The sequence below is a fragment of the Marmota flaviventris genome, chromosome 18 (assembly GCF_047511675.1).
Source record: "Marmota flaviventris isolate mMarFla1 chromosome 18, mMarFla1.hap1, whole genome shotgun sequence".
NCBI lineage: Eukaryota > Metazoa > Chordata > Mammalia > Rodentia > Sciuridae > Marmota > Marmota flaviventris.
The window spans coordinates 1,227,816-1,252,201 of NC_092515.1; the positions used below are offsets into that span (position 1 = coordinate 1,227,816).

Sequence of the window (24,386 nt, forward strand, 5' to 3'; positions counted from 1 at the left end):
GGGCCATTTGTAAGTCTGTGTAATATCTGCAGGTCCTGGGTGTTGCTATCGTTTTTTCTGATGCAGCTCTGCCCACCATCTTCTACAACAGGGTGTCCTGGAGCAGCCTGCCTTTGAGTGTGCCTCCATCCTGTAAGGGGCCAAGCTGTGAAGATGCTGCATGTGACAGGGGTTCTGGATATCGTGAGAAGTCCCCACATCTTTCCTCTGTATGATCAAGAGGAGAATCCAGATACCATGCCCACAAGAAACCCAGGGACTCTGAAAGTTTCTCATCAAAGGTTTAGGCATTTTCAGTATTTGTCGGTGACCGGGCCTCACCAAGCTGTGAGCCAAATCCAGGAGCTTTGTCGGCAATGGCTTCGGCCAGAGACTCACACCAAAGAGCAAATAATAGAACAACTGGTGCTGGAGCAGTTTCTGAACACACTGCCAAAGGAGGTTCAGGTGTGGGTGAGGTCTCAGCAGCCCAAGAGCAGCAGGGAGGCGGGAGCCCTGGTGGCACACCTGATCCGGGCCTGTGGGGAGAAAGGTAAGACAGTGTGTCCGCTGACTGACTGCCCTCGTATGCCCAGTCCATAGGAGTGACTGTTGAATGAAGAAATGGTCTTATATATCAGGGTAATCTGCCTAATCTGATGTGAGATGGAAAATGTGGGGGATTTGATTTTTTGCTTTGATGTTTATTATTTGAGAGTTCTGGCTTTGTCCCTCCCCCCCACATTTCTTACTCAGCCTAAACTTTAGTATCAGTGCAAAACAAAACTACACACCCTACCAAAAAACTAGGATTACCCTTGGAATTAACATATTTAGTGTATGTTTGGGGAAAAAATTGTCTATGGATCATTTAGTCTTTTTACTCAAATCAAAAGAATAATTTTTTAAATGAATGGCTAAATTTTAGATGCAAGGGAACAAAAAATGTGGGAGACAACAAGTCCTGAAAGTTCAGTCTCTTCTAAAATTTACTGGTCTCTTTCAAAATAAAGTTATTAGATTGGAACTAAGGACGTTTCAAGAATGATAGGTGAAAGGCACGCAGTCTTCGTAATCCTTTGAATGAAAATAATACTAAAAACAAAGTGTTTTGTACAATGTGAAGATATCTGTATCTACCTATCCAGGGAACAATAGATACAAATCCAAGATTGTAACTATCTCTGGAAGGCAGGATAGAGCATGGCAGAAAAGAAGCAAATGCATAGATGTAAGTTATTGGGAATGTTTTAGTTTGGCACAGGCCTTAATTGTATTTAAAAATGTAAATGAATGAATTTAAAATAAACATGAGGATCATGCCTAACTCAATGCTGATAACGTATCATGATGTAAGGATCGTTGTTAATCTAGTACTGTGTACATGTGTTTCTTATTAGAATTTTTAGGATATGTGCAGTGAACATGTTGAACACTTATAATGTATTATTGTAGGTGTTTTTTGTGTATTAAATCATCTTCTTCTATTAACAGCTTTGTGAAATAGGTATCAGCCTTGTTTTATGGACCTGGAGACAATAGCACAAAGTTGAGTAACTTGCTGGTGATTCCACAGGTCTTAATTGGCAGTCGGGATCCCGAGCTAGGCCTGTGTCTGCTCTCACGGTGTTACACTGCCTCAAGTGGACACAGTGGATATTATCCCAGAGGTTCAGACTTGGCCAGGCATGGAACTCAGGGAACAGAATTGCATAGGGTAGGAGAAGGGAATGACAATCAGTGAGCCATGCACTTGGAAAAGACTGCAGGCCAGGAAGGTCCTCAAGGTTCAGGCTCTGGAGGGAAGGAGACGTTGTCTTCTGAATCTGAGAGTGGAAAGACCAACAAAGGCTCCCTGCGGGCTGCTGTCAAAAAGTGACCTACTGTCTGCCCTACATTGGTGACATTGATCTAAGAGCTTTCAGAGGCGTTGAGTATCCTTGCTTCTGTTTTACAGTTGAGAAACTGAGATTCCCTGGTGATTTTGTGGAACAGTGGAACCAGAGATCACCACTGTAGAGAGAATTTTCACTATCTGGAAGGCAGTGAGGAGCCATTAAAGGGTTCAGAGCTGGGAGACGACCAGTGTTCTCTTTTGGAACTTGCTCCACTGAGTAGAGGAATTATTCTGTTGTCTTTCTCTTAGCCTAGGAAGCCCAGGACTCCTGCTGCCCCCCACAGCAGGATGGGTGGTGTGAGAGTGGAAGGCTGCTCTCTGGATACTGCAGGACCGGACTCAATGCCATGGTGTCCCCTCTTCTAGGTTTCCCTGCTGAGGACTCTGTGCTTGTAGGAAATAGGAGCACCAAGGAACACCCACAGAATACAAAGAGGTTGAACAGTCAACCATCCGGTGGCTCCCAGGTGAGTCGAGCTTTCCTGTCACTTGGTACTCAAATATGAGTCGGACCTTCTGATTTTGTCACCTCACCTATTTAGGTAGACCCCATCTTCATTTACTTAGCTCATTATATAAATATTACTCTCCTTGACCTTCTCCATCGCTACCCTGTCTAAGTTTCTTTTGACTCTCCAGTCCACTATTTCTTTTTTTTTAATATTTATTTTTTAGTTGTAGTTGGACACAATACCTCTATTTGTTTTTATGTGATGCTGAGGGTCGAACCCAGGGCCTCGCGCCTGCTAGGCGAGCGCTCTACCACTGAGCCACAACCCCACCCCTCCAGTCCACTATTTCTTGCTTTCCTTTTCTTTGTTGCACTTAAACATTATCCCATATACTATATATTTTCTATCCCTTTGATTTTTTGGGGGGAAGCGTACTGGGGATTGAACTCAGGGACACTTGACCACTGAGCCACATCATCAGCCCTATTTTGTATTTTATTTAGAGATAGGGTCTCACTGAGTTGCTTAGCATCTCGTTTTTGCTGAGGCTGGCTTTGAACTTGCAGTCCTCCTCCCTCAGCCTCCCAAGCCACTGGGATTCTTGGATTTCTTTTTAATATCACATCTTATCTAAGTCTGTGTAGTTTGAACTATTATGCTTATTTTTATAAGTGAGAGAATGGAGGAAGGAAGAGTTAGTAACTTGCTGAAGGTCACACTGTTGTCAAATGGTAAGGCTGCGATATGAACTCAGGTAGTCGGGCTTCAGAGTTCATTCCTTACCATTTAGTTATTTCTAAGTAATGGCTGAAGTGCCATTACCCCAACTTAGGCTATCTAGATACGGCAGATGAACACTCAATTAAATTTGAATCTCAGATAAACAGTGAATAAATTTTTAGCATAAATATGTCTCATGCAATGTTTGGAATATGGCTTATGCTAAGAAATTATCTGTTGTTTATCTGAAATACAAATTTAGTTAGACATACTGAATGTTTCCTGGCTGATCCAACTAAATTTTTAGATTTGAGATAATTGAGTCCATAGCCCAGATTTTATATTTTTAATGAAAGATAATATGTTCTACCATTATGTTTTCTCCAAAATAATGCTTAAAACACACACACACACACACACACACACTCACACATGTTGTTGGTACTGGGTGTTGAACAGGAGTTCTTTACCACTGAGCTTCCTCCCTTGTCCTTTTTATTTCTTTATTTTTAAAAATTATTTATTTGCAGAAGAATGCTATTCAATTCATTGTACACAAATGGAGCACAATTTTTTACTTCTCTGGTTGTACATGAAGTAGGGTCACACCATTCTTGAGATCATTCCACCGCCTTTCCTATCCCCTGCCCCTCCTCTCACCCACGTCCTGCGCAGGCAGTGGGAATGGGGCTCCCCTTGGTGACGTGGGCTGGCTGAGAAATAAAAGCTAGAAAAAATAGAATGATTAAAAAGACACAGGACACAGAAAATTATTTCAAAGGGCAGGGACAGGACAGGCAAGCCAGTCATACGCATCGAGCTTCTGTGTCTCGCAAAACGGAGCCCATGCCTGCTTTATTTATGTCGGGGTACATCAAAGGCCTTCCATAGAATGTTCTTCTCTAAAAAAGGTTAAAGGTGGGCTGTCCCGTTCCCACCAGCAGTGTGTGAGTGTGCCTTCCCCACACCCCACCAACACTTATTATGGTTTCTACTCTTGATAGCTGCCATTCTGACTGGAGTGAGATGGAATCTTGAGATAAAAATCTTAGTTTTGATCTGCATTTCTCTAATTACTAGAAATGTTGAGCATTTTTTTATATTAGTTGGTAGATTGTATCTTCTTCTGAGAAGCAACTGTTCAGCTCCTTAGCCTATGTATTGATTGACATGTTTGGTTTTTGGTGTTAAGTTTTTTGGGTTCTTTATATATGCTGGAGATTAATGCTCTCTCTGATGTTTCTGTGGTAAGAATTTGCTCCCACACTGTAGGCTCCTATTCACTTCATTGATTAGTTCTTTTGCTGAGAAGAAGCTTTTTAGATTCTTAATTTTATTTCTTGTGCTCTAGGAGTCTTGTTAAGGAAGCTGGGGCCCAATCCAGCGTGATGAAGATTAGAGCCTACTTTCTCTTCTGTTAGACACAGGGTCTCTGGTCTGATTCCTAGGTCCTGATCCACTGAGGTTGGTGCATGGAATGCACTTCCAGTTTTCCCAGCACCGTTTGTTGAAGAGGCTGTCTCCTCTCAGTGTGTGTTTTGGGCACCTTTGTCTAGTATGCGACAACTGTGTGTGTGGGGGTTTGCTCTCTGTGTCTTCAGGTCTGCTTTGGTGCCAATACCATGCCACTTTTGTCACTGTGACTCTGCAGTATATTAAGGTCTGCTGTAGTGATGCCTCCTGCTGCACTCTTGCTAAGGATTGCTTTGGCTATTCTGGGTCTATTATTTTTCAAAATGAATTTCATGATTGCTTTTTCTGTTTCTGTGAGGCACAATGTTTGAATTTTAATTGGCATCACATTGAATCCACAAAGTGCTTTTGGTCATGTGGCCATTTTGACAACATCGGTTCTGTCTGTCCAAGAGCATGAGAGATCTTTCCATCTTCTAAGGTCTTCTTCAGTTTCTTTCTTTGGTGTTCTGAGTGATCTTTGTAGAGGTCTTCCACCTCTTTTGTTAAATTGATCCCAAGTATTTTTTTTTTTTGAGGCTATTGTGAATAGGGTGGTTTTCCTGATTTCTCTTTCTGAGGGTTCATCACTAATGTATAGGAATACACTTGATTTTTATGGGTATTGATTTTATGTCCTGCTACTTTGCTGAATTCATTTATTAAATCTAGAAGTTTTCTGATGGAATTTTTTTGGATCCTCTTAAGTATAGAATCATGTTGTTGGCAAATAGTGATAATTTGAGTTCTTCTTTTTCTATTCAAATCCCTTTAATTATATCGTGACTCCTCTGGCTAGAGTTTCAAGCACGATGTTGAATAGAAGTGGTGAGAGAGGCATCCCTGTATTATTCCAGTTTTTAGAGGGAATGCTTCCAATTTTTCTCCATTTAGAATGATATTGGCCTGTGTTTAGTATAGATGGCTTTTACAATGTTGGGGTATGTTCCTGCTATCCCTAGTTTTTCTAGTGTTTTGAACTTGAAAGGGTGCTAAATTTTGTCAAATGCTTTCTCTGCATCTGTTGATATAATCATATGATTCTTAGGCTACTGATGTGGGGAATTATGTTTATTGATTTTCATGTGTTGAACCAACCCTGCTTTGCTGGGATGAACCCCATTGATCATGGTGCACTATCTTTTTAATATGTTTTTGTATGCAATTTGCCAAAATTTTATTGAAAATTTTTTCATCTATGTTCATCAGGGATATTGGTCTGAAGTTTCCTTTCCCTGATGAATCTTTGTCTGCTTTGGTGTCAGGGTGATGCGAGCTTCATAGAATGAGTTGGAGGGTCCCTCCTTTTCCAGCCACATGGTAACCTCAGGAGTGTTGGTGGCAGTCCTTCTTTGCGGGTCTTGCAGAACTTGGCGGAGGCTCCATCTGGTCCCAGCTTTCCTCGGTCGGTGGCTTTGGATGGCGGCTTCTGTCTCCTTGCTTGAACGCCGTCTGTTGGGTAGGTCCCCCTCATTCCGTTTGGCAAACCACGTGCCTCTAGAAAGGTGTCAGTGTCCCCGGGACTTTCAGGTCTCCAGAACAGTTCCTGATTGTCTTCTGTGTTCTAGTGGTGTCTGTCGTGTTGTTTCCTTTTCAACTTGGATTTTAGTAATTTGTCTTTTCTCTCTCCTTCTTTTTGTTAGGGTGGCTAAAGGTTTATCAACTTTATTTCTTCAAAGAACCAGCTTTTTGTTTTGTCAGTTTTTTCAATTGTTTCTTTTGTTACAATTTCATTGATTTCAGCCCTGATTTTAATTATTTCCTGTCTTCTGCTTTTAGTGTTGATTTGTTTTTCTTTTTCTAGGGCTTTGAGATGTAATATCAGGTCATTTATCTGTTGATGTTTACTTCTTTTACTAAAAGAGCCTAATACAATGAACTTTCTTCTTAGCCTGCCTTCATACATCCCAGAGATTTTGATATGTTGTATCAGATTTCTCATTCACCTCTAAGAATTCTTCTGTTTCTTCCCTATGTCTTCAGTCATCCATGCCTCATTCAGTAGCATGTTATTTAGTCTCCAGATGTTGGTGTAGCTTCTTTTTTTAAAAAATTTTTCATTGATTTCTAATTTCATTCCATTATGGTCAGATAGAATGCAAGGTGTTTTTTATTATTATTTTAGTTGTAGATAGACACAATATCTTTATTTTTCTTTGTTTATTTTTATGTGGTGCTGGGGACCAAACCCAGGGCCTCTGGCATGCAAGGCAAGCGCTCTACCTCTGAGCCTCAGCCCCAGCCTTGCAAGGTGTTATCTCTGGGTTTTGTACACGCTAAGACTTGCTTTGTGGCATGATACATGGTCTATTTTGGAGAAGGATCCGTGTGCTGCTTGAGAAAAAAGTGGACTTGCTTGTTAATGGATGAAATATTCTATTATGTCTGTTAAGTCTGAATCATTGATTGTATTACTGAGTTCTGTAGTTTCTTTGTTTAGTTTTTGTTTGGAGGATTTATCCAGTGATGAAAGAGATGGTAAGGTCACCAGTTATTATTATGTTGTGGTCTGTTTAATTCTTGAAGTTGAGAAGGGTTTGTTCGATATACGTAGATGCACCATTGTTTAGGGCATAGACATTCACAGTTGTTACGTCCTGTTGATGCGTGATATCCTAAAGCATGTGAAATGTCCTTCTTCACCCTCTTGACTAACTTTGGTGTGAAGTCCACTTTATCTGATATGAGATGGAAACTCCTGCCTGTTTCCCAGTCCCTGAGAATGGCATGTTTTTCCCATCCTTCCACCTTCAGGCTGGATGTCTTTTCTGATGAGTCTCTTGAAGGCAGAATATTGTTGGGTCTTTTTTAAATCCAATCAGCCAGTCTCTGTCTAAATTGATGAGTTTAGGCCATTAACATTCAGGGTTATTATTGAGACACAGTTTGTGTTCCCAGCCATTTTGGTCTGTTTTTGGCTTTTTACTTGACTTGGTTTCTCCTTTGATTGGCTTTTCCTTTAGTGTAACCCCCTCCCTTTCTGATTTTCATTTCGTGGAATGTTTTGCTGAGGATGTTCTGTAGTGCAGGCTTTCTCATTGTATATTCTTTTAACTTTTGTTTATCTTGGAAGGTTTTAATTTCATCATCAAATCTAAAGCTTAATTTTGCTGGATATGAGAGTCTTGGTTGGCATCCATTTTCTTTCAGAGCTCAGTATGTGCTGCTCCAGGATCGCCTGGCTTTGAGGGTCTGGGTTGAGAATCTGCTGAGATCTGAATTGGTTTCCCCCATATGTAACGTGAAACTCTCATAGATTTTGAAATTCTGTCCTTATTCTGTATGCTAGGCATTTTCATTATAACATGTTGGTGTACATCTGTTGTAATTTTGTATATTTGGTGTCCTATAAGCCTATTGTATTTGATTTTCCAATTCATTCTTTGTTTGAGAACTTTTCTGATATTATTTCATTGAGGAGATTGTGCATTCCTTTGGTTTGACTCTCTGAGCCTTCCTCTATCCTGATACATCTTAGATTTGGTCTTTTGATGTTATCCCATAATTCTTGGATGTTCTATTCATGGTATCTCACCATCTTCACTGAGTGGTCAACTTTATTCTCAAGATTGTATATTTTGTCATCATTGTCTGCAGTTCTGTCTGCCAAGTGGCCTAGTCTATTGGTGATGCTTTCTATTGAATTTTTTATTTGGTAAATTGTCCTTCATTTCAAGGATTTCTGTTTTTTTCTTCCAGAATCTCTATCTCTTTCTTGAAGTAATCTTTTGCTATCTGTATTTGCTCTCTTATCTCTTTGTTGAAGTGATCAGTTGTTGGCTGTATTGCTCTCTTACGTCATTATTTGATTTGCAGATCATTTTAATTATGTACATTCTGAACTCCTTCTCTGACATTTCTTCTATACTGTCAAAAAGTTCTATTATTTTATCATCTTGGTGTGTTGGGGCACTTTCTTCCCTGTCTTTTCATGCTTTCTGAGTGTCTTCCCTCTAGTAGTGCCGATCCTAGATGTTACACTTTCTACCCTATAATCTTAAAGTGTCTCTGTAGGTTTCTGGTGTCTCACCTTTAAGAGGGAGATCAATATTAACAGCTCCCAATGCAAATGATATATACCTTTAAACCAACGAGTCCCTCTTTAGACAATTAGAGTTTTGTCATAACAAACAGAAATGATGTGTTCAATTATTATCTGCAGTAGAGACCGTAGGTTTGAAGAGGGTGTACAGTTTGTACTGGTGCACAAAGGCAGAAGCAGTGTGGGTGTGGAGTGTGATGTTTACGGGAAGGAGGTGAGAATATAGAGGTGTGAGGTCATAGGCAGAGTGAAGGATGAATCAAAAGAAGTTGGCTATTGACAGGAGAAAAGAGAGCAAGAGGCGACCCCATGTAAGGCACTCTCCTGCCTCCACAACAGAATGGTGGCTATTAGCACACCTGGCAGGATGCCTCTGGTGTGACCAAGCCTGCAGGGACCTTGGTGATGGTCTTCCTGGTCCTGGCTATTGTCCCTAGATGGAAGCCGCCACTTCCCTGGTTGGTGGCAGCGGTAGCGTCAAATCTATAAGTACCTTGGGGATGGGCTTCCAGTCCTCCGCCAGTGTCCCAAGATGGAAGCCGTGGTAACTGAAGATGGTGGTGTTGGCCAAGGAGGGGTGACCCAAGATGGCCGTGGAGGTGTCCCAAGATGGAAGCAACCACTTTCAGAGATGGGGCTGAAAGGGCCAGCCTTAGGATGGCTGTGGGCAGCCTGTTCAGGGATGTAGCGCTGTGGTGTGGGTTGCTGCAGGGTGGCTGCCTCCACACCCTGTCAGTTGTCCCAGGGTAGGGGGTTCTAGGTGAGGAGAGGGCTATTACAGTGGCTGCAGTGCCCTAAGAGGGAGGAGTTCTGAGAGGAACCAGGTGCTGGGAAGCCATAGCCCTGTCCTCCGCTCTGTGCAGCTGTCCACCCTGGGCCTGCCTGGGCCTGGGGGCTCTGGCATGGGTCACAGGTCAGGCAGGGCCAGTGCTGGGGCCCACCAGGGCCTAGGGGCTCGAATGTGGTTCACGGGTCAGGCCAGGCTGGTCCTTTTTATTTTTTATTTTGAGACAGGGTCTTGATGAGTTGCTGAGCTCACCTCTAACGTGCCATCCTCCTGCCTCACCTTCCCAAATTGCTGGGATTACAGGCATGTGCCACTGTACCCGGCTATGAGAAATATTTTAATGAAGTCACCAAACATAGAACTTCTCTGAACTTACATAAAATTGCACAGATAAGGCTGGTGGTGTCGTCGTGTGTTTAGTTACCAGTGGAGGCCCACTTACACTGGCCCTGCCTGGTCCCACACAGTGGAGCTGAGGGTTGACAGTTGAGAGGGACTTTCCCTTTAAAGTCACGTTCTAGAATAGTACTCTCAGTGGTGTGGTGTTGCCCATCAGGAGTGAAGAGTGGTTCTCGGGGCCAAAGCGCTGTGGTCATGGTTTGTGTGCAGAGTGATTTCAGAAGTATTTAGTGAGTGTGTATGTGGATCAGTGCTGATTTGTGATTATTACAAAAGGCCATCAAAGGTGGCCAAGGACTGGTAGGCACCTTGTAAAGATGGAAATGGCTCCCGTGGAGACAGTCCTTCCCACCTGCACACAGTGCATGGACGGCTGCAGCCCTGAGCAAACGGCACCTCGTGGTGCAGTTGTGAGGGGTTTAATTAAAAAGTGTGCTCTTTAACGTTCTTGTTACACCTTGGAAACCTAAAGGACAAATAATGAAATCAATATGTTGTGTTTCTTTCAGAATCAGAAAAAAATCATGGGGGGATGGTGGGAAGATTGTCTAAAAAGGCTTCTTGGTTGGGTGAACAAGGAAAAGGTTGGGAACACGTGTTCCTGAGCGTGGCCTCTGTCCCTCCCTTGGCTGTCAGTGACTTGAGTGAAGATGCTTTGTGGGCGCCGCGGTGATGTGAACGAGGAGTTGGTCTGGGTGGATCAGGACACACTAGGAGTGACTGCCTCATGTAAGGGGGAGTTGTGGCGTGGTTTCTGCTGATCGTGCCATGTAAGAATGTGGCCCAGGTCCCTAGATCTTGTTATTGTTTTAAGAAAAGCATAAAAACCAGTTAATATGCAATCTCGTATAACTTTTATATTGGCAGATAGTATGAAATTTTTTAAAGAATAAAAAACCTCAGGGTTATACAAATAGACCCCTTTGTAGGAGCTGAGCAGCCAGTACAGGACCACTAGTCTAATCTATTATTTGTTGCTTTGCATAACAAATTTAGACAGTCTCCATTAAAATACAAAAGAGTATGTATGTTAATAAAGTGGATATCATAGCTTATGTAGCCCTCTAGTATCTGCCTTTGAATCGACCTTGGGCTTTCAGGATGGCGGTCTGTACCTTGGTTAGTGGATGTGTGTTTATGGAATGTTGTTCTATTTCCTCGTCCATGGTGTGTATCTCTTCTACTGTTAAGTGGATGCTTGGATTGCGTCCAGGTTGTAGATGTCATAAACAGTACTGTTATAAACATGCTTGTACATTTCTCCAATACACACGAACACACATTCCTAGGAACATAATTTTGGGGTTCAAAGTGGTTTACCATTTTAAATTTCCTTTAGCATCTTTAAGAGATCCTTTGGACTAATGTTTATATACTTTATGTTTTCAAAATTCTTAATTTTTGTCAATTGAATGGGTATGGTACTTTGTGTTTTTTATTTGTATTTCCCTGTTAATTAATAGGATTGACTGTTTCCTCGTATCTGTCAGTGCTTTGAGTTTTACAGATGAGATACTGAGAGTTAACTTACACAAACTCATGAAGTTTCTAAGAGCCAGAGCCAGGACTTTAACACAACTCTGATTCTGACATGGTATACTCCTGAAGTTTTAAGTATTTGCACTCTTGCTTTCTTTACTTACAAAGTGTCTTGAAAGGATCTGTCTCCCCCAGCCTAAATCTGTAGTGACCAGCGGCAGGAACTGTCTCAGAGATGTTCCCATCCTCTCACACCACAAGACAAGGCAAGGCCCTGTGGCCTCTGGACCAGGACACCTGGGGACTTTCAGCCAGTCGTCAGCTGCTTTATACTCAGTTCTCTCTCGTTAGGCTCCTTGCTGCCGGGATCGTTCCTGGACGTTAATCACTTAGGAGTGCTCCTGGTATTTTAGGAATCGGTCACCTTCAGTGACGTGGTCGTGGACTTCAGCCCGGAGGAGTTAGGCTCCCTTAGTGCTGCCCAGAGGGACCTCTACCGGGAGGTCATGCTGGAGACTTACCAGAACCTGCTCTCCCTCGGTGAGTGTGCCGTCTCCCCAGAACGCGTTTCTGCCCACTGGGCTCGAGGGTCTCAGCTCCTGTGGTTTCTTGTTGTGTCAGTAACGCCGGCTCATGTCATCACTGAGTTCAACCTAGGTCAGAGGCAGTACTTTGATATTAAACTCATTGTTAATTATAAAATGGTTAACCCTTATTGAGCACTTAATGTGTGTCAGGTACCAGTCTAGCACTTTACAAGTCTAACCTCTTTAATCCTCACACTGGTTCTGTGGGAGAGAGAGACTTCTTATTGCCATTATTATTATTATTGTTATTATTAGTGCCATTTTATGAAGAAACTGAGTCATGAACAAGTTATAAATTGTTTGTCTAAAACTGGGATTTGACCCAAGTACCCTGACTCTAGAATCTGCTCCTTTATATTAATGTGCTGCTGCTGCTGCTGAAAGATGTTTCTCTTGTAATTTTCTTTCAAACTTTGTTATTCTAATCAGGTATAAAGTGTTAGTTTGGTGTTAGCATTTCTCTGTATCTCGTTGATCTTCCATTTTAGTAGAGAGAAGACCTCAGGTATATTCCTTATTTAGGGAAAAAAAAAAAAAGCCAGTTAGCAGTGAATAATCTTGGTTTCTTAAAGTATCTAGGTTTTTTGTTTTTTGTTTTTTTTGCAAATGATATTTGTTTTAATTTATGGAGTTGATATGAATCTCCCATTTAAAATAGGCCCACTTAAGTACAAAGAAGGAGGTTTAAAGAAAGATATAAGTAAACACTATCTACTTCTCTAAATGGCACCTAGATATGGCCAGAATAGGACAGGTGTTCATTAATTTGTCAGAGAAGTCATGGTATGACAGGTCTGTATAGGGCTAGGCTACAAAGTAGTCCCTCTGTCCTCATGGACGTCCTCTCTGAGTGGGAAAAGACAGGCGATCAGCCAGCGCTCGCCAAGGAAGGATCGCAGCGTGGGAAACGAGGAGCTGATGGGCGGGGAGGAGCACACAGAGGGGAACAGTGATGGCCCCCTTTGGGCAGCTGTGTCCGATTCCCCCTGCTGAAGTACAGAGCTGGCAAACTACCCTCAGTCCTCGGTCCAGGTTCACTCAGCAGCAGGGTTGACATGTGGGGCCATCTGTGGCCCGCAGGATGGTGGACAGCACCCTGCCTCCACCCACTAGGGGCCAGGAGCACCTGCTTCTTTCCCACAGCTGGGACACAGAGGTGATCTCCCTACATTGTGTCCTCTGGGGGGAAGAGCCCCTGAGAAGCACTGCTCTCTAGGTTTGAAACCGACTCCGTTTTCCTCCTTTCTATGCCCCCACAGAATCTGGAGTTGCTGAACCCCGAGTTACAATTTACAGTTCCTTTCTTCCTCAACAGGATGCCAGTTCTCTAAACCTGACATCATCTCACTCCTGGAAGAAGAGGCACGGGCAGTGGAGGAGGACAGGAGGACAGTGACGTGTCCGAGTGAGTGGTGAGGGGAAGCTATGGAGATAAGAATCGTGGGAAGGCAGCGCCCTGCCCAGGGGAGGGGAGGGCCAGGTCGGCAGCAGATGCCATCAGGGCCTTCCTCAAAGCCCTCAGGTCCAGGAGAAGGCTGGGAGGTGCTCTCGCTCAAGGGCCGTCTCTCCTCAGCACTTGCCCTCACCTCTTCCTGCAGCGTGAGTTCCTCTTTGGCCCAGCTCCAGGGAGGGCAGTGTCCTTCTCTCTATTCCAACCCTTCATTCATTTGTGCCTTTCTTCTTGCGGTAGGATCATAGGTCTTCCTCTTGAGCCGAGCAAGCAAAAGACCTTGGCATAATGACCCTTCTGTTTCCTCAGCCCCTACTTCCCCCATGCCGGTTCCTTAGATCTGTGGACATCCACAGACTCCCCCCTTCCCTTACGTTTCTTTCCATTCCCTCCCCACGTGAGCTGACCCACGTGGAAACCTTGAGGAAGACTGATACACGCAGAAAGACATTAAATACAAGGTCCCTGGGGTTGGAACGAGCTCGGGGGTTCCTGAAAGAAGTGGCGAGGACTCGGAGAGAGTCACAGAAAAAGACAAGGACCAGCCCAAATAGGGATATGATAGGAATGTCGATGTTGTTCCGAATGAGGTGGAGAAGTAGTGGGGGGCACTGAGCAGGTGGTGTGTTGACACTCTAGAACGGTGCTGTCCAGTATGGCAGGCACTGGCCGGGTGTGGCTACTTATGTATAAACTAGTTAAACTTATATGAAATTTAAAATTTAGTTTCTTGGTCACACCAGCCCCATTTCCGTTCCTGATAGCCACGTGTGCCGCTGGCTGCTGTGTTAGAGACATGTAGAGCGTTCCCATCATGGCAGGGAGTTCTGTCGGGCACTGCCGCTCTAGAAAGATCCATTTAGCTGGTCTACAGAGGATGGGTGGAAGCGTAGAGAGACAAGCTGCCCTTTGAAAGTAGAACTGGCAGAAGGGGCTGCAGTAGTGGACGTAAGCAGGTGAGGAAAGCAGAAGAGGGGCAGTGAGAATGGGTGCTTCTCTGTCCTCTGTTCTTGAGTCTTCCTTCCAAAGGCCGTTTCCTAAAATGCCTGCTCCATTGTGAAGGGTCCAGCTGTCCCCTTCCCCGATGACCTCCTACATCGCATTCCACCTCTGCTGTCCCACCTAGACTGCTTCGCCCACCGCAGGGGTCTTTTGGGATACAACCCCTGTGTTCATCATTCTTTCTTCCAAACCACAGAGTTATACTTGATTTCCTTGGCTTTCCTCCAGCCCAAGAATTGCCTTTATAAAACCCCAAATCTTAACCAGTTTTTTAAAATCATCCTCAAGATAAAATTCGAACTTTTGCAAAATATTTAGTTTTTTCCCATTCTGGCGTATAATTTGCCTCCCAGCCTCATCTCCTATAAGATCTTCCAACTGAAATCAGTATTTCTGACGTCCTGGGACTGTGTATTTTCATAGTCCGTGTGTGTGTGTGTGTGTGTGTGTGCTGCTGGGGATGGAACCCAGGGCCTTGAGCATGCAAGGCACTCTACCAACTGAGCCACATCCCCAGCCCTCACAGTTCATCATCTTTGCTAAGACCGTCATCATGTCCTTTATCACTTAAACTGAGCCCAAATGCCATCCCTTCCACTAGTCTTTGCAAAGAATCAATTCCCCATCATTTTAGTTTGGTTGAGGTCTTCTTTGCAGATTGCTGATAATCATCTGGTTGGGCAATGCCTTGCACAAAATAGGCATTTAATAAATTTTGGATTGAAGGATATTGGTTGTTGGCATTGTAGATTAGGTTGAAATAAGATTAAGATCCAAAGAGGATTAGAATCCTTTTGCTTTATTCTGAGAAAGAGGCTGTTGACCTGTTAATTTTAGTGTTTCCTCAATGACCCTGAAGAACCATGATAATAGGTATTCTTTAAAAATATTCCCAGGTAATACCAGTTTAGAAATGCTACTTTCTGTCCCTTTCCTCTTGGAGAAATGAGATGCATATCAAAGGTTCTGAAGAATCATCCAGGAATGAAACCTGCTTGATTTGTATCATATGGTATTTCTCAAGTTGACTTGACAGTGGAACCCCTTTATGGTCAAAGCTACTCATTTTTCAAAATATTAGTGATCTGTCAAGCATGGTTTGGAAAATGTCGACAGCCCCCATCCCAGGTCTTTATATGGTTCCCCTCATTCCACTTTCTGTGTCTGGCTTCTCTGTTCTTTTCTGCTCTTCTTCACCCTCCAATGGTTATTGTCCTTTCAATCCTGTTTTGATTTTCTCCTTAGGTTCATTCCCACGATTATATTGTGGGAAGAGACCTGAAACCAAAGAATTAATCCCAAAGCAGAGCTTGTCCATATAAAAATCATTCTTTGGGGCAGGAAGGGAGGGTTGGGTAGGTAACTTCTGGCATGTCTGTGTAGGAGCGTCTTCTCCTGATGATCCATCAGAGTCATACCTTGGCAACCAGGAGAATCAGACTTCAAGTCCCGTGACCACGAGTGACATGAAGACCTCTGCTCGGGAAGGAAGCCACGGCAGTGATGCACTTGAGAGACGCCCTAATCTTACCACACCATCAGGGGCTCTTCCAGGAGAGGCTCCCCTGGAACGCACTACTCTTGAAACATGTATCAGACCCCAGCCAGTGGAACCTATGAGATGTAAATTTTGTGAAAGGGTCTTCAGTACCCAGATGGGCCTTAGGAGACATGAGCAAATCCATACTGGAAAGAAACCCTTTGGGTGTAAACAATGTGGCGAAGCCTTCTTTCTCATGCCCCACCTCACCAGACACCAGAAGACTCATTCGGCCCCGAGGCCCTCTAGGTACCCTCAAGTGGGCAAGTCTTTCATCCCGCGTGCAGATCTCGGGGGCGCTGTAAGAGTTCACAGTCAGGAGGATTACTGTGAGTGCTTTCAGTGTGGCAAAGCTTTTGTCCAGGACGTGCATCTTCGTCAACATCTCAAAGCCCATGAAGCAGCAGAGGCCCTTCCCCCTGGGCTGCCCCGCAACAAGACACACTTAATTCGTTACCAGCGGAAACATGACTATGTTGGAGAGAGATCCTGCCAGTGTTGTGACTGTGGCAAAACCTTCAGTAGGAGCTCACATCTCATTCAGCACTATCGGATTCATGCTCAGGAGCGGCCGTACCAGTGCCAACTCTGTAGGAAGTGTTTTAGCCTGCCCTCCTACCTCACTCAGCATTATCAATTCCATTTCCAGGAGACACTGGTTGAATGCCATTACTGTTGAAAAACTTTCAGAGAACAATTTTTCTCAACATTTTTCACTTTATCCTGTAGAGAGACCTTTTGAATGACCTGAATTGAAAGGCTTTATACCTGTCCTCACAGCTTGTTAACTCAAAAAGTCAGCATGGTGTAGTCAGAACCAGTGAATAGTGTAAGTGTGTAGGTGACCTTTTTGCATGAGAAGATCCAACACGTTAGCAGTCATCCAGGCATAGTGCTTACAAAGAATGTTTTGGTTGCAGAGGAAGAAAGCTAATAGATCTTGCCCTTCTTTGTGGTATGCATGGGATGGAGACCCTTGATTCTGACATCCCAATGAAAAACTTCTAATTGGCCGTCGGGATCCAGACTGCCAATATGTGGCCTGAGCTTTTATTGAAGAATTAACATTCAGTGTCTTCACCACTTGGGATGTATCAGTAAGGTAAACAGAATTTTGAAGTTCTACCTAGATTTATCCAATCACAAAGCTTATTTTATTGTAATATATTTATATCATATCTCATGGTTTATAAAATGTTATGTGTTATTTTATTTGATTCTTCAAAGAATGCTTCTAGGTATCTAGGATATTTATTCCATTTTACAGATAAAGTAAACTCGAAACTCCCAAATTCTCAGTTGATTTGAGCAAGGTGTAAGGAATGGTGCAGGAATGGAACTCAGATTTTTCTTTTTATCTCTTTGTCATATCCTCCCTGAAGAAAAGACATAGTATTATGCTTTCTACAACCATCTTCCTATCTTAGTAACCCAACATCATTTCACATTAAATCAGATAAGGCCACTTGTGCTACAGAGGTTAGGAACTTTTTCTTAGGGTGAAGTTCTGACATTTCTCTTGTGATTTAGGATTAGATAATAACTTTTTGAGACATAGATTTAGGGGAATATATTTTTGCTAAACAATTTCTTGTAATTTGTAAAGCTGTTACTGATCAAGTAGAGGGTTTTTTCTTTTTTGGTTGCTGTTTGAGGGCTTGAGCTTATTATTCTCTTTTCCTTTTTTATTTCTAAAAAATAATTCAGCGAGAAAGCAGTGTTTCTGCTTTCTTGGACTCTGACATCATCCGCATGGCCATCTTCACTTAAAACCCTATTTCTTTACTATGTATGCTTCATTCTTTAAAGATATAAGCCCTGAATTACAGTAAAAATCTTTTAGACCGGATTGGTAGGATGTGAAAAGCCTTCTCCTACTGCCTTGAACCGTGGTCAGATGCAGATACACATGGTGACCGTTTGGACCTGGAACCCAGGACCTGATTCCTTGCCTGGAAAAGGTGTGTGGTTGCTGCTGTTATTCCAGCTCTTTTTGCCAACCAACCTTTTTTGAGGTTGATCTGTAATATGTGCTCTAAGGTTATGAAATTTAAAACAAATATGACTTACCAGAATGCACACCAGCAAAAGTAGTGCTGGCTGCACGATCCCTCGCCCTTCGTTTCTGAAGTGCTGAATGAAAATGCCCTCATTGGCTGGATCTATTTTCTCCCCTCAACCCACAGTTGAGTTGCTGATACCTGGTTTCTGATCCTGCTGACACTCGGTGGGGGGATATGAGGTTGATGTGTCTTACTTGTGGGAATGTTGACCTTGATGCTTTGACTTAAAATGGGTCTGTTAGGTCTTTCTACTGTACAGTCACAGTTAACTATAAAGTTAAAGTTTATCTTGGTAACTAATGGTTAGCTTATGGGAGAAACTTTAAAACCATGCAGGTATCCAGTGTCTCCTTAAACTTTTACCCACTGGATCCCGACATCTGTCGAATAGGTCCTGCTGTAGCCATTATTACTCGGTATATCCGAATGGTGATTTCCTGTTCCCTCGCTCCTTCTGTATTTTGTAGTTGAAATTGTCTTTTGAGAAAGTGTTGTCCTCCTCATTGGTTTATGCAGTAGTTTATTTCAGCGAGGCTGCATGAGGGTGTATTCTGTGAGGCATAATTCCATACTATTACTATTCATTTTGTCATTCAAGTGCTTTCAGCTCTGGTCACGGAAGCTCTCTCGGGTTGGCTCCTGTGCCCTTTTGCTCAGCGCCTGTCCTTTTCAGAAACTGCTTCGTTCTTGCCCTCCTGACTTTCTCTCCCTTCCTTTCCGGGAAGACCTGCCTTACCTTTAGGAGAGCTGCTACCTCATCACCCGTGGGAAGTCGCTCCTCCCAGAGTCACGGTGTGCCCAGGTCCCTCAGTCTCCGTGTTCCACTTCTCCCTGTGCAAGTTTCGCCAGCTCGACCCCCTTCCTGGGCTGTTGTGTACTTAATCCTTTTTTAACTGACTCTTTTTTAAATTTTTTATTTCCATATATCTACTTAAAAAGGAAAATTCAAAATCACCTTAGACAAAGGGTTTACGCAGTCCACAGCCAGGCCTCCCCGGTCAGGTCCAAGATGCCCTTTCCGTGGGCTTTGTTCAATCCAGATCCAAACATGGTCCACCGATTACATTTGCTTGTTTTATCTTTTGTATCTTTCTTATTCTAAGGCAGTTCCCCACTTTTTTTTAGATGTCTTCTATATCCCTGAGAATAATGTAGCTATTCATTTCCCTTCTGCCCCTACTAAATTTTAATATACCTTTTTAGGTTCTCCTCTTATACTCAGGCTTATTTTATTTTTTAAACTTAGAAGCACTTGTTTTTAAATTTTCACCTTTAATTGTGGTTAAAAGAACATGCGATATAAAATCTACCATCTTACCATTCTTACTGTACGGTTTAGTAATGCCAAGTTATTCACATTGTTATACAACAGGTTCCCAGAACATTTCCATCTTTCAAAATAAATAGACACATTAAATAATAACTCTCTTCTCTCCCTGCCCCAGGCTTTGGCAGTCACTCGCTTTTTCCGTACTTTCTACCGGTGCCTTGTGTTTGTACATGATCATGGGATTCACACGTGCACACAGCATAACAACAGAATTTGGCCAGTACCGTTCCCCAGGTTCCCCCCCCCCAGTCCCTTTTCTCTACTCTCTGGATCTTCCTTGGATTTTCATGAGATCCCCCCCAACCTTTTTTTCCTTTTTCTCTTTTGCTCCCACATATGAGAGAAAACATGACCCTTGACCTTCTGAGTCTGGCTTATTTATCTTAACATAATGTTCTCAAGTTCCATCCATTTTCCTGCAGATGACATAATCTCACTCTTCTTTGTGGCTGAGTAAAATTCACTGTGTACACACCATGTTTTCTTTATCCATTCATCTGTTGATGGACACCTAGGCTGGGTGCGTGGTTTGGCTATTGAGAGCACCATTTTTTTAAAGCTTTTTGTGACTGTGCAGTTCATACTGCAGATACGGTGGTTGTCCTGTGGAATGTCCCACTCTGTGTGCCTTCCAGGGTGCCTGTGAGCCTGCCTCCCCCCTGTATCCCTCTACATGAAAGTCGGCTCCCGACTCTGGGGACCAGGTCTGCTTTCAGCTTCTGTGGCAAGAACGCACCACAGGGTTCTCTGTAGAGTCATGCTCCACGCCAGTTCACTGGTGGCTGCAACGTGATTTTGGTATTTTCACCATCAGTAGGTACTCTTCTTGAGCCAGCTAGTTCTTTTTCTCCCTTTTCTAGACTTTTCTCAACTTGCCTTGCCTCCATCACCCCAGCCTGGCCTTCAATCTCCTGAGTTAAGAGGGTGGGTGGTCCTTGAAGTCTGGTAGGGGCTGTTGTGGACAGTCATGGGCCTGGGCTTGGCTTCCTGGGAGTCTTAAGTAGGGAACCTCAGGGAGTGTTGGACTGTACTGTCTTGGTCTGACCTCCCTTCCTCCCCCACACACCTTGCTGACAGTCCACACTGCCACCTGTAGACTCTCTGGGTATGTGGGACAGGCACAAGCCATGGCCTCAGGTTGACAAGGTAGACTAAGCTTGCACAGTGGTGGATGCCCCAGCTCTGCCTGGCCTTCAGCCAGCCCTTTATCTTGCTGCTAGATAGGTGGGTGCTGAGGATAAAGTAAAGATCCACTTCCATGCCCGGATTCCTAATAGGCCTCACAGTTAGGTACTGCTTTTATTTAGAAGTTATTTTTTTTAATTTAGATGCATTCCTGTTTTAACCTTTGTGTGTGTGTGTGTGTGAATACAAGTCATTTATTTCCTTTAAGAATACTAGAAAATACGTTTTTTTTTACTTTGAATATTTGTATTTCCTCTTCACAGATAAGTTTGTTGCTGTCCATTTTCCTTATGCATACATCTATATAGTTTATAAAAAGATGTGTATTTTTGAAATGAAATACTGTAAATACTGTTTCAAAGACTATAATTCTTAGTCTCATACATCATGAACATCTTTCTGTAGCCATAAATATACCCCGGGGTTCGTTCTTCAGGACTGCCTAAGTACTTGGTTGCATGGGTATGTCCTCATTTATTTCACCTGGCCTTCCAGGGCTGGAGACTGAGGTGGTTGTAATTTATGTCCTCTATGCACATTGCTGCTGGAGTTAGGCTTCCTCCTTTCACCTCTTGGGTCTTTTAAAAAACTTATTAGTGCATTATAGCTATAGATACTGTCGGGTTTGTGTTGACGTAGTGATACCCAATGGCATGTCATCCCCTCCATTTCCATCTCCAGGGCTTCCTGTTTGCTTCCCCTCCTCCTTCCCGACCCCCTCCTCCACTCTACAAGTCTTCCTTCTACTGATAGTTTTCAGTTGGTACCTTACAGATACACAGAAGGGTGGATTCACCGAGGTGTGTTTGTGTGCGTAGCATGATGGGCCATCTCATCCCATGGGGCCTCCCTTCCCACCGCTCCGCCGTGCTCTGCTCCACTCACCTGCCCTCTGTCTACAGTATCTCAGCATTTTCCTTCTCGGTTTCCTTGCACTTGGTTTTGCTTTTTAAGGGGAGATTCTCAGCAGGGGAATCTCTGGGCCAAAGGTATGTGTATCTTAAAGGCTTTGAAAACTCTCCTCGCCTCATCCCAGTCGGCACTGAAAGTTGTTCTGATGGTTTTCTCTAAGGAACAATTGTAAACCACTCAGTTCTCTGCATGTCCCTTGAAGGATTTGCACTATGAATCCATCTTAGGAAATAACAGGACCGGGAGTCAGAACTGAAGAGAGCCACTATCAACAGATGTCGTTTATTAGAATCTTAATTTTAATTTTAATCTAATTAATTTTAATTTTAAATCTTAATTTTTTGTGTCTTATTCACACACACACACACACTTTGCCTATATGACAAGCAAAAAAAGAGGTTCTTTATTTACTAATGCACTTTGTATCCAGATGCTTGCAGACTTCTTTTTTAGAGAGAGAGAGAGAGAGAGAGTTTTTTTTAATATTTATTTTTTAGTTTTCGGTGGACACAATATCTTTGTTTTATTTGTATGTGAGCCACCTCCCCAGCCCACTTGCAGACTTCTTGATGTGCAGTTCAGACCCGTTACCTGTCTGGCTTGTGCGTCTTCATGCTTCTTACTGATTTGTATGACTCATTTTCCTTTATTTTTTAAAGCATGAATTTCTGAAGGGTTAATGTTTATTTTTCTTTTAAAATAACACTTGGCTCATTAAAGATAACTGCTTTCCTTTCCTGTATCCCCCAAACAAAGAAAAATATGCTATGAACACTATTAGCATTTCAGTTTGTTTTCTTATAATTTTAAAATACCAGATTTATAAAGGCAGTTGCCTCCAGGAAGTGGTGGGAAAAAGATTTCATTTCCAGATTCTGTTCCTATTTTCTGTTTTCACATGTGACAAATCTTTCTAATGTGTTTACAGATATTCGTCACATAGCTATGACCACTCTCTGTGTACAGAAGCACACCTTGTTCTTCTAGCCAGCCTGTGCCTTACAAAACAGATCTCATCCCCTCCTTGTCCCTCCTCACCACCTCCTGAATAAGTCCTTGACGGGACCTAGCACTTCATGGTATGGCCCTTCTTCTGATGTTTGGATATTTAATTTATTTTTGATTTTTCATAATTATAAATGATATTTAGTAAACATTTTTGGTGCTTAAATATTTTTCAAAATTTAAGTTTCTTTCCTTATTATAGATTTTGCCCAAGAGGAATTTCTGGGTCAGAAGATGTATAATTGTTTTAAGGTTCTCAATACATCCAAAAATCCTTTCAAAAACTTTCACCAGTTAGCATGACTGCTGGTGACACATTGATCTGTGTTCACACCCAGCAGCTGACACTGTGTAATCAGAGTGTTTTTTGTCTTTGCTAATTTAATAGGGGAAAGGGCACTTCATTTTAATTGTATTTATCTGATTGTTAAGGAGGTTCAACATTTTCTGGTGAGCTTTTTAAGAAATTATATTTCCTCTTTTGCATTGTCTGTCCTTCAGTCATTTGTCTATGTATCTTTAGTCTCTTCCTATTAATTTGAGCCATTTCTTTGTAGAATAAAGATACTGATTATTTGCCTTTATTTTGGCTGCAAATGTTTTCCCAGTTTGTTTGGTATTTTCTTAGAATTACTGTTTGACAGGGATTCAATTTTTTATGTCTTCTTTTCCAAGCCTAAAAAATAAATAAATAAATGAATAATATAATCTTTGTGAACATTGGAGTGTTTTATTCTGGAGTTTTTATTATTTTAAATATGCTTTAACCATTTTTTAGTTTACTTGGGAGATTGTGTAAAAAGAGGATGAAAATCACCCTTTCTCCACTGTAAACTGCTTCAGTATCAATAATCTGTAAGCATTGAAGACAGCCGGGTGGAACAGGACCTGTGTCTGGAACATATGCTTTGTTTTACTAGGTTTTCACCCTGTTTTGACCTATTCCTGTAATCTTTTTAATTTTCTATATTTAAGGGGTCTTTCAACATATGTCTCTAAAAAGTGTATACATGTATGTTTAATTTACATGAAGGCCATAATTTCATTATTATTCTGACTGAAAATGTTTATTAATCAAAAGTGGCCTTCCAATTATTGCAATTAGCTTATAATTAATTGGGATTAACACTGTTACACATATTCTTACCACCTAGGAATATGATATTACCCTTCCATGTATTCAAGCTTTTGTGGAACTCAGTAAAGTTTTGTAGTTTTTTCTCACAGAGTCACAAGTTTTCCTTACTTATTTCTACATGTTTTTGCAGGTGAGGGTTTTCTTGTGTAAGGCTTTCCTTATATTTTTCATTTAAAACAACAACAACAACAACATCACAGGAATAGGGTTATTTTACATTGCCAAAGAATTCTGGAATTTCAGAACCAGACTAATGACATTTGGATGCTTCATTGAAGTGTCCCATGATAACCCCCAGTGCATACACTCAAGCCAGCCAAATTCTATGCCTCCAGAAGCAGAGACCTGGTCACTCTTCCCCGTGTGATTAGCAGATGGAGACCTTCACTCTGACATCTTTATCCAGGTAAATTAACAAGATGGGAGACCCAGATGCTCTTGAAATGATGAACGCTGGGACCCTGCAGGACAACGCAGAGAAGCCTAGGAGTATGGGTGGGCACAGGTATGTGCGTGCACACACACACACACACACACACACTCTCTCTCTCTCTCTCTCTCTCCCCGAAAAATCTCGTACACATAATGTGACACCTTTAGCCAGAGATATCTCTTCAGAGGAACCCACATTCCTACACACACCCAACTATGACCACGGGTTTAGAGTCACTTCTCAAACTGGTCCCCCTCCGTGCCAACACAGACACACACACCACTCGCTTTCTAAGGCAAGGACTAGTTAGCCCCTCACACACAAGTACGCATTACTGACACATATCACAACCACAGCAAATCCCACAGCACACAACCCCCTCTGACACAAAATCACATGCATTACACAGAGCACACTGAATTCCCATCCCACAGAATCTTCCCCTCAGTCACAAACACAAAATCCCCTACCCCTGCTACATACAAATTTCATTTAAACAAGGACACATTAAGGGGGAAAACCCAACCAGACACA

General features: G+C 42.5%; 2 protein-coding genes across 2 annotated transcripts; both read left to right on the forward strand.

Annotated features, from left to right (window-relative positions):
* Positions 1-153: 153 nt before the first annotated feature.
* LOC139702761 (zinc finger protein 215-like) lies at positions 154-5,789 on the forward strand. The gene is made up of 3 exons (XM_071604896.1): positions 154-532; positions 2,243-2,343; positions 5,766-5,789. The coding sequence occupies exons 1-3, from the start codon at positions 154-156 to the stop codon at positions 5,787-5,789; spliced, it is 504 nt and encodes a 167-aa protein (XP_071460997.1).
* Positions 5,790-10,378: 4,589 nt separating this feature from the next.
* On the forward strand, positions 10,379-16,465 carry Zim2 (zinc finger imprinted 2). Its single transcript, XM_071604897.1, is given in 4 exon segments — positions 10,379-10,457; positions 11,559-11,747; positions 13,110-13,199; positions 15,633-16,465. Coding segments are annotated over 4 exon segments (1,191 nt in total).
* Positions 16,466-24,386: the final 7,921 nt, after the last annotated feature.

What these genes read in the sequence shown, in the direction of transcription:
- LOC139702761 (XM_071604896.1), top strand. Translation starts at nt 154, where the DNA reads ATGCTGCATGTGACAGGGGTTCTGGATATCGTGAGAAGTCCCCACATC. An exon ending in CCGGGCCTGTGGGGAGAAAG is followed by an intron (nt 533 to 2,242) that starts GTAAGACAGTGT and finishes CCCCTCTTCTAG; the next exon opens with GTTTCCCTGCTGAGGACTCT. An exon ending in AACCATCCGGTGGCTCCCAG is followed by an intron (nt 2,344 to 5,765) that starts GTGAGTCGAGCT and finishes CTTTGGTGTCAG; the next exon opens with GGTGATGCGAGCTTCATAGA.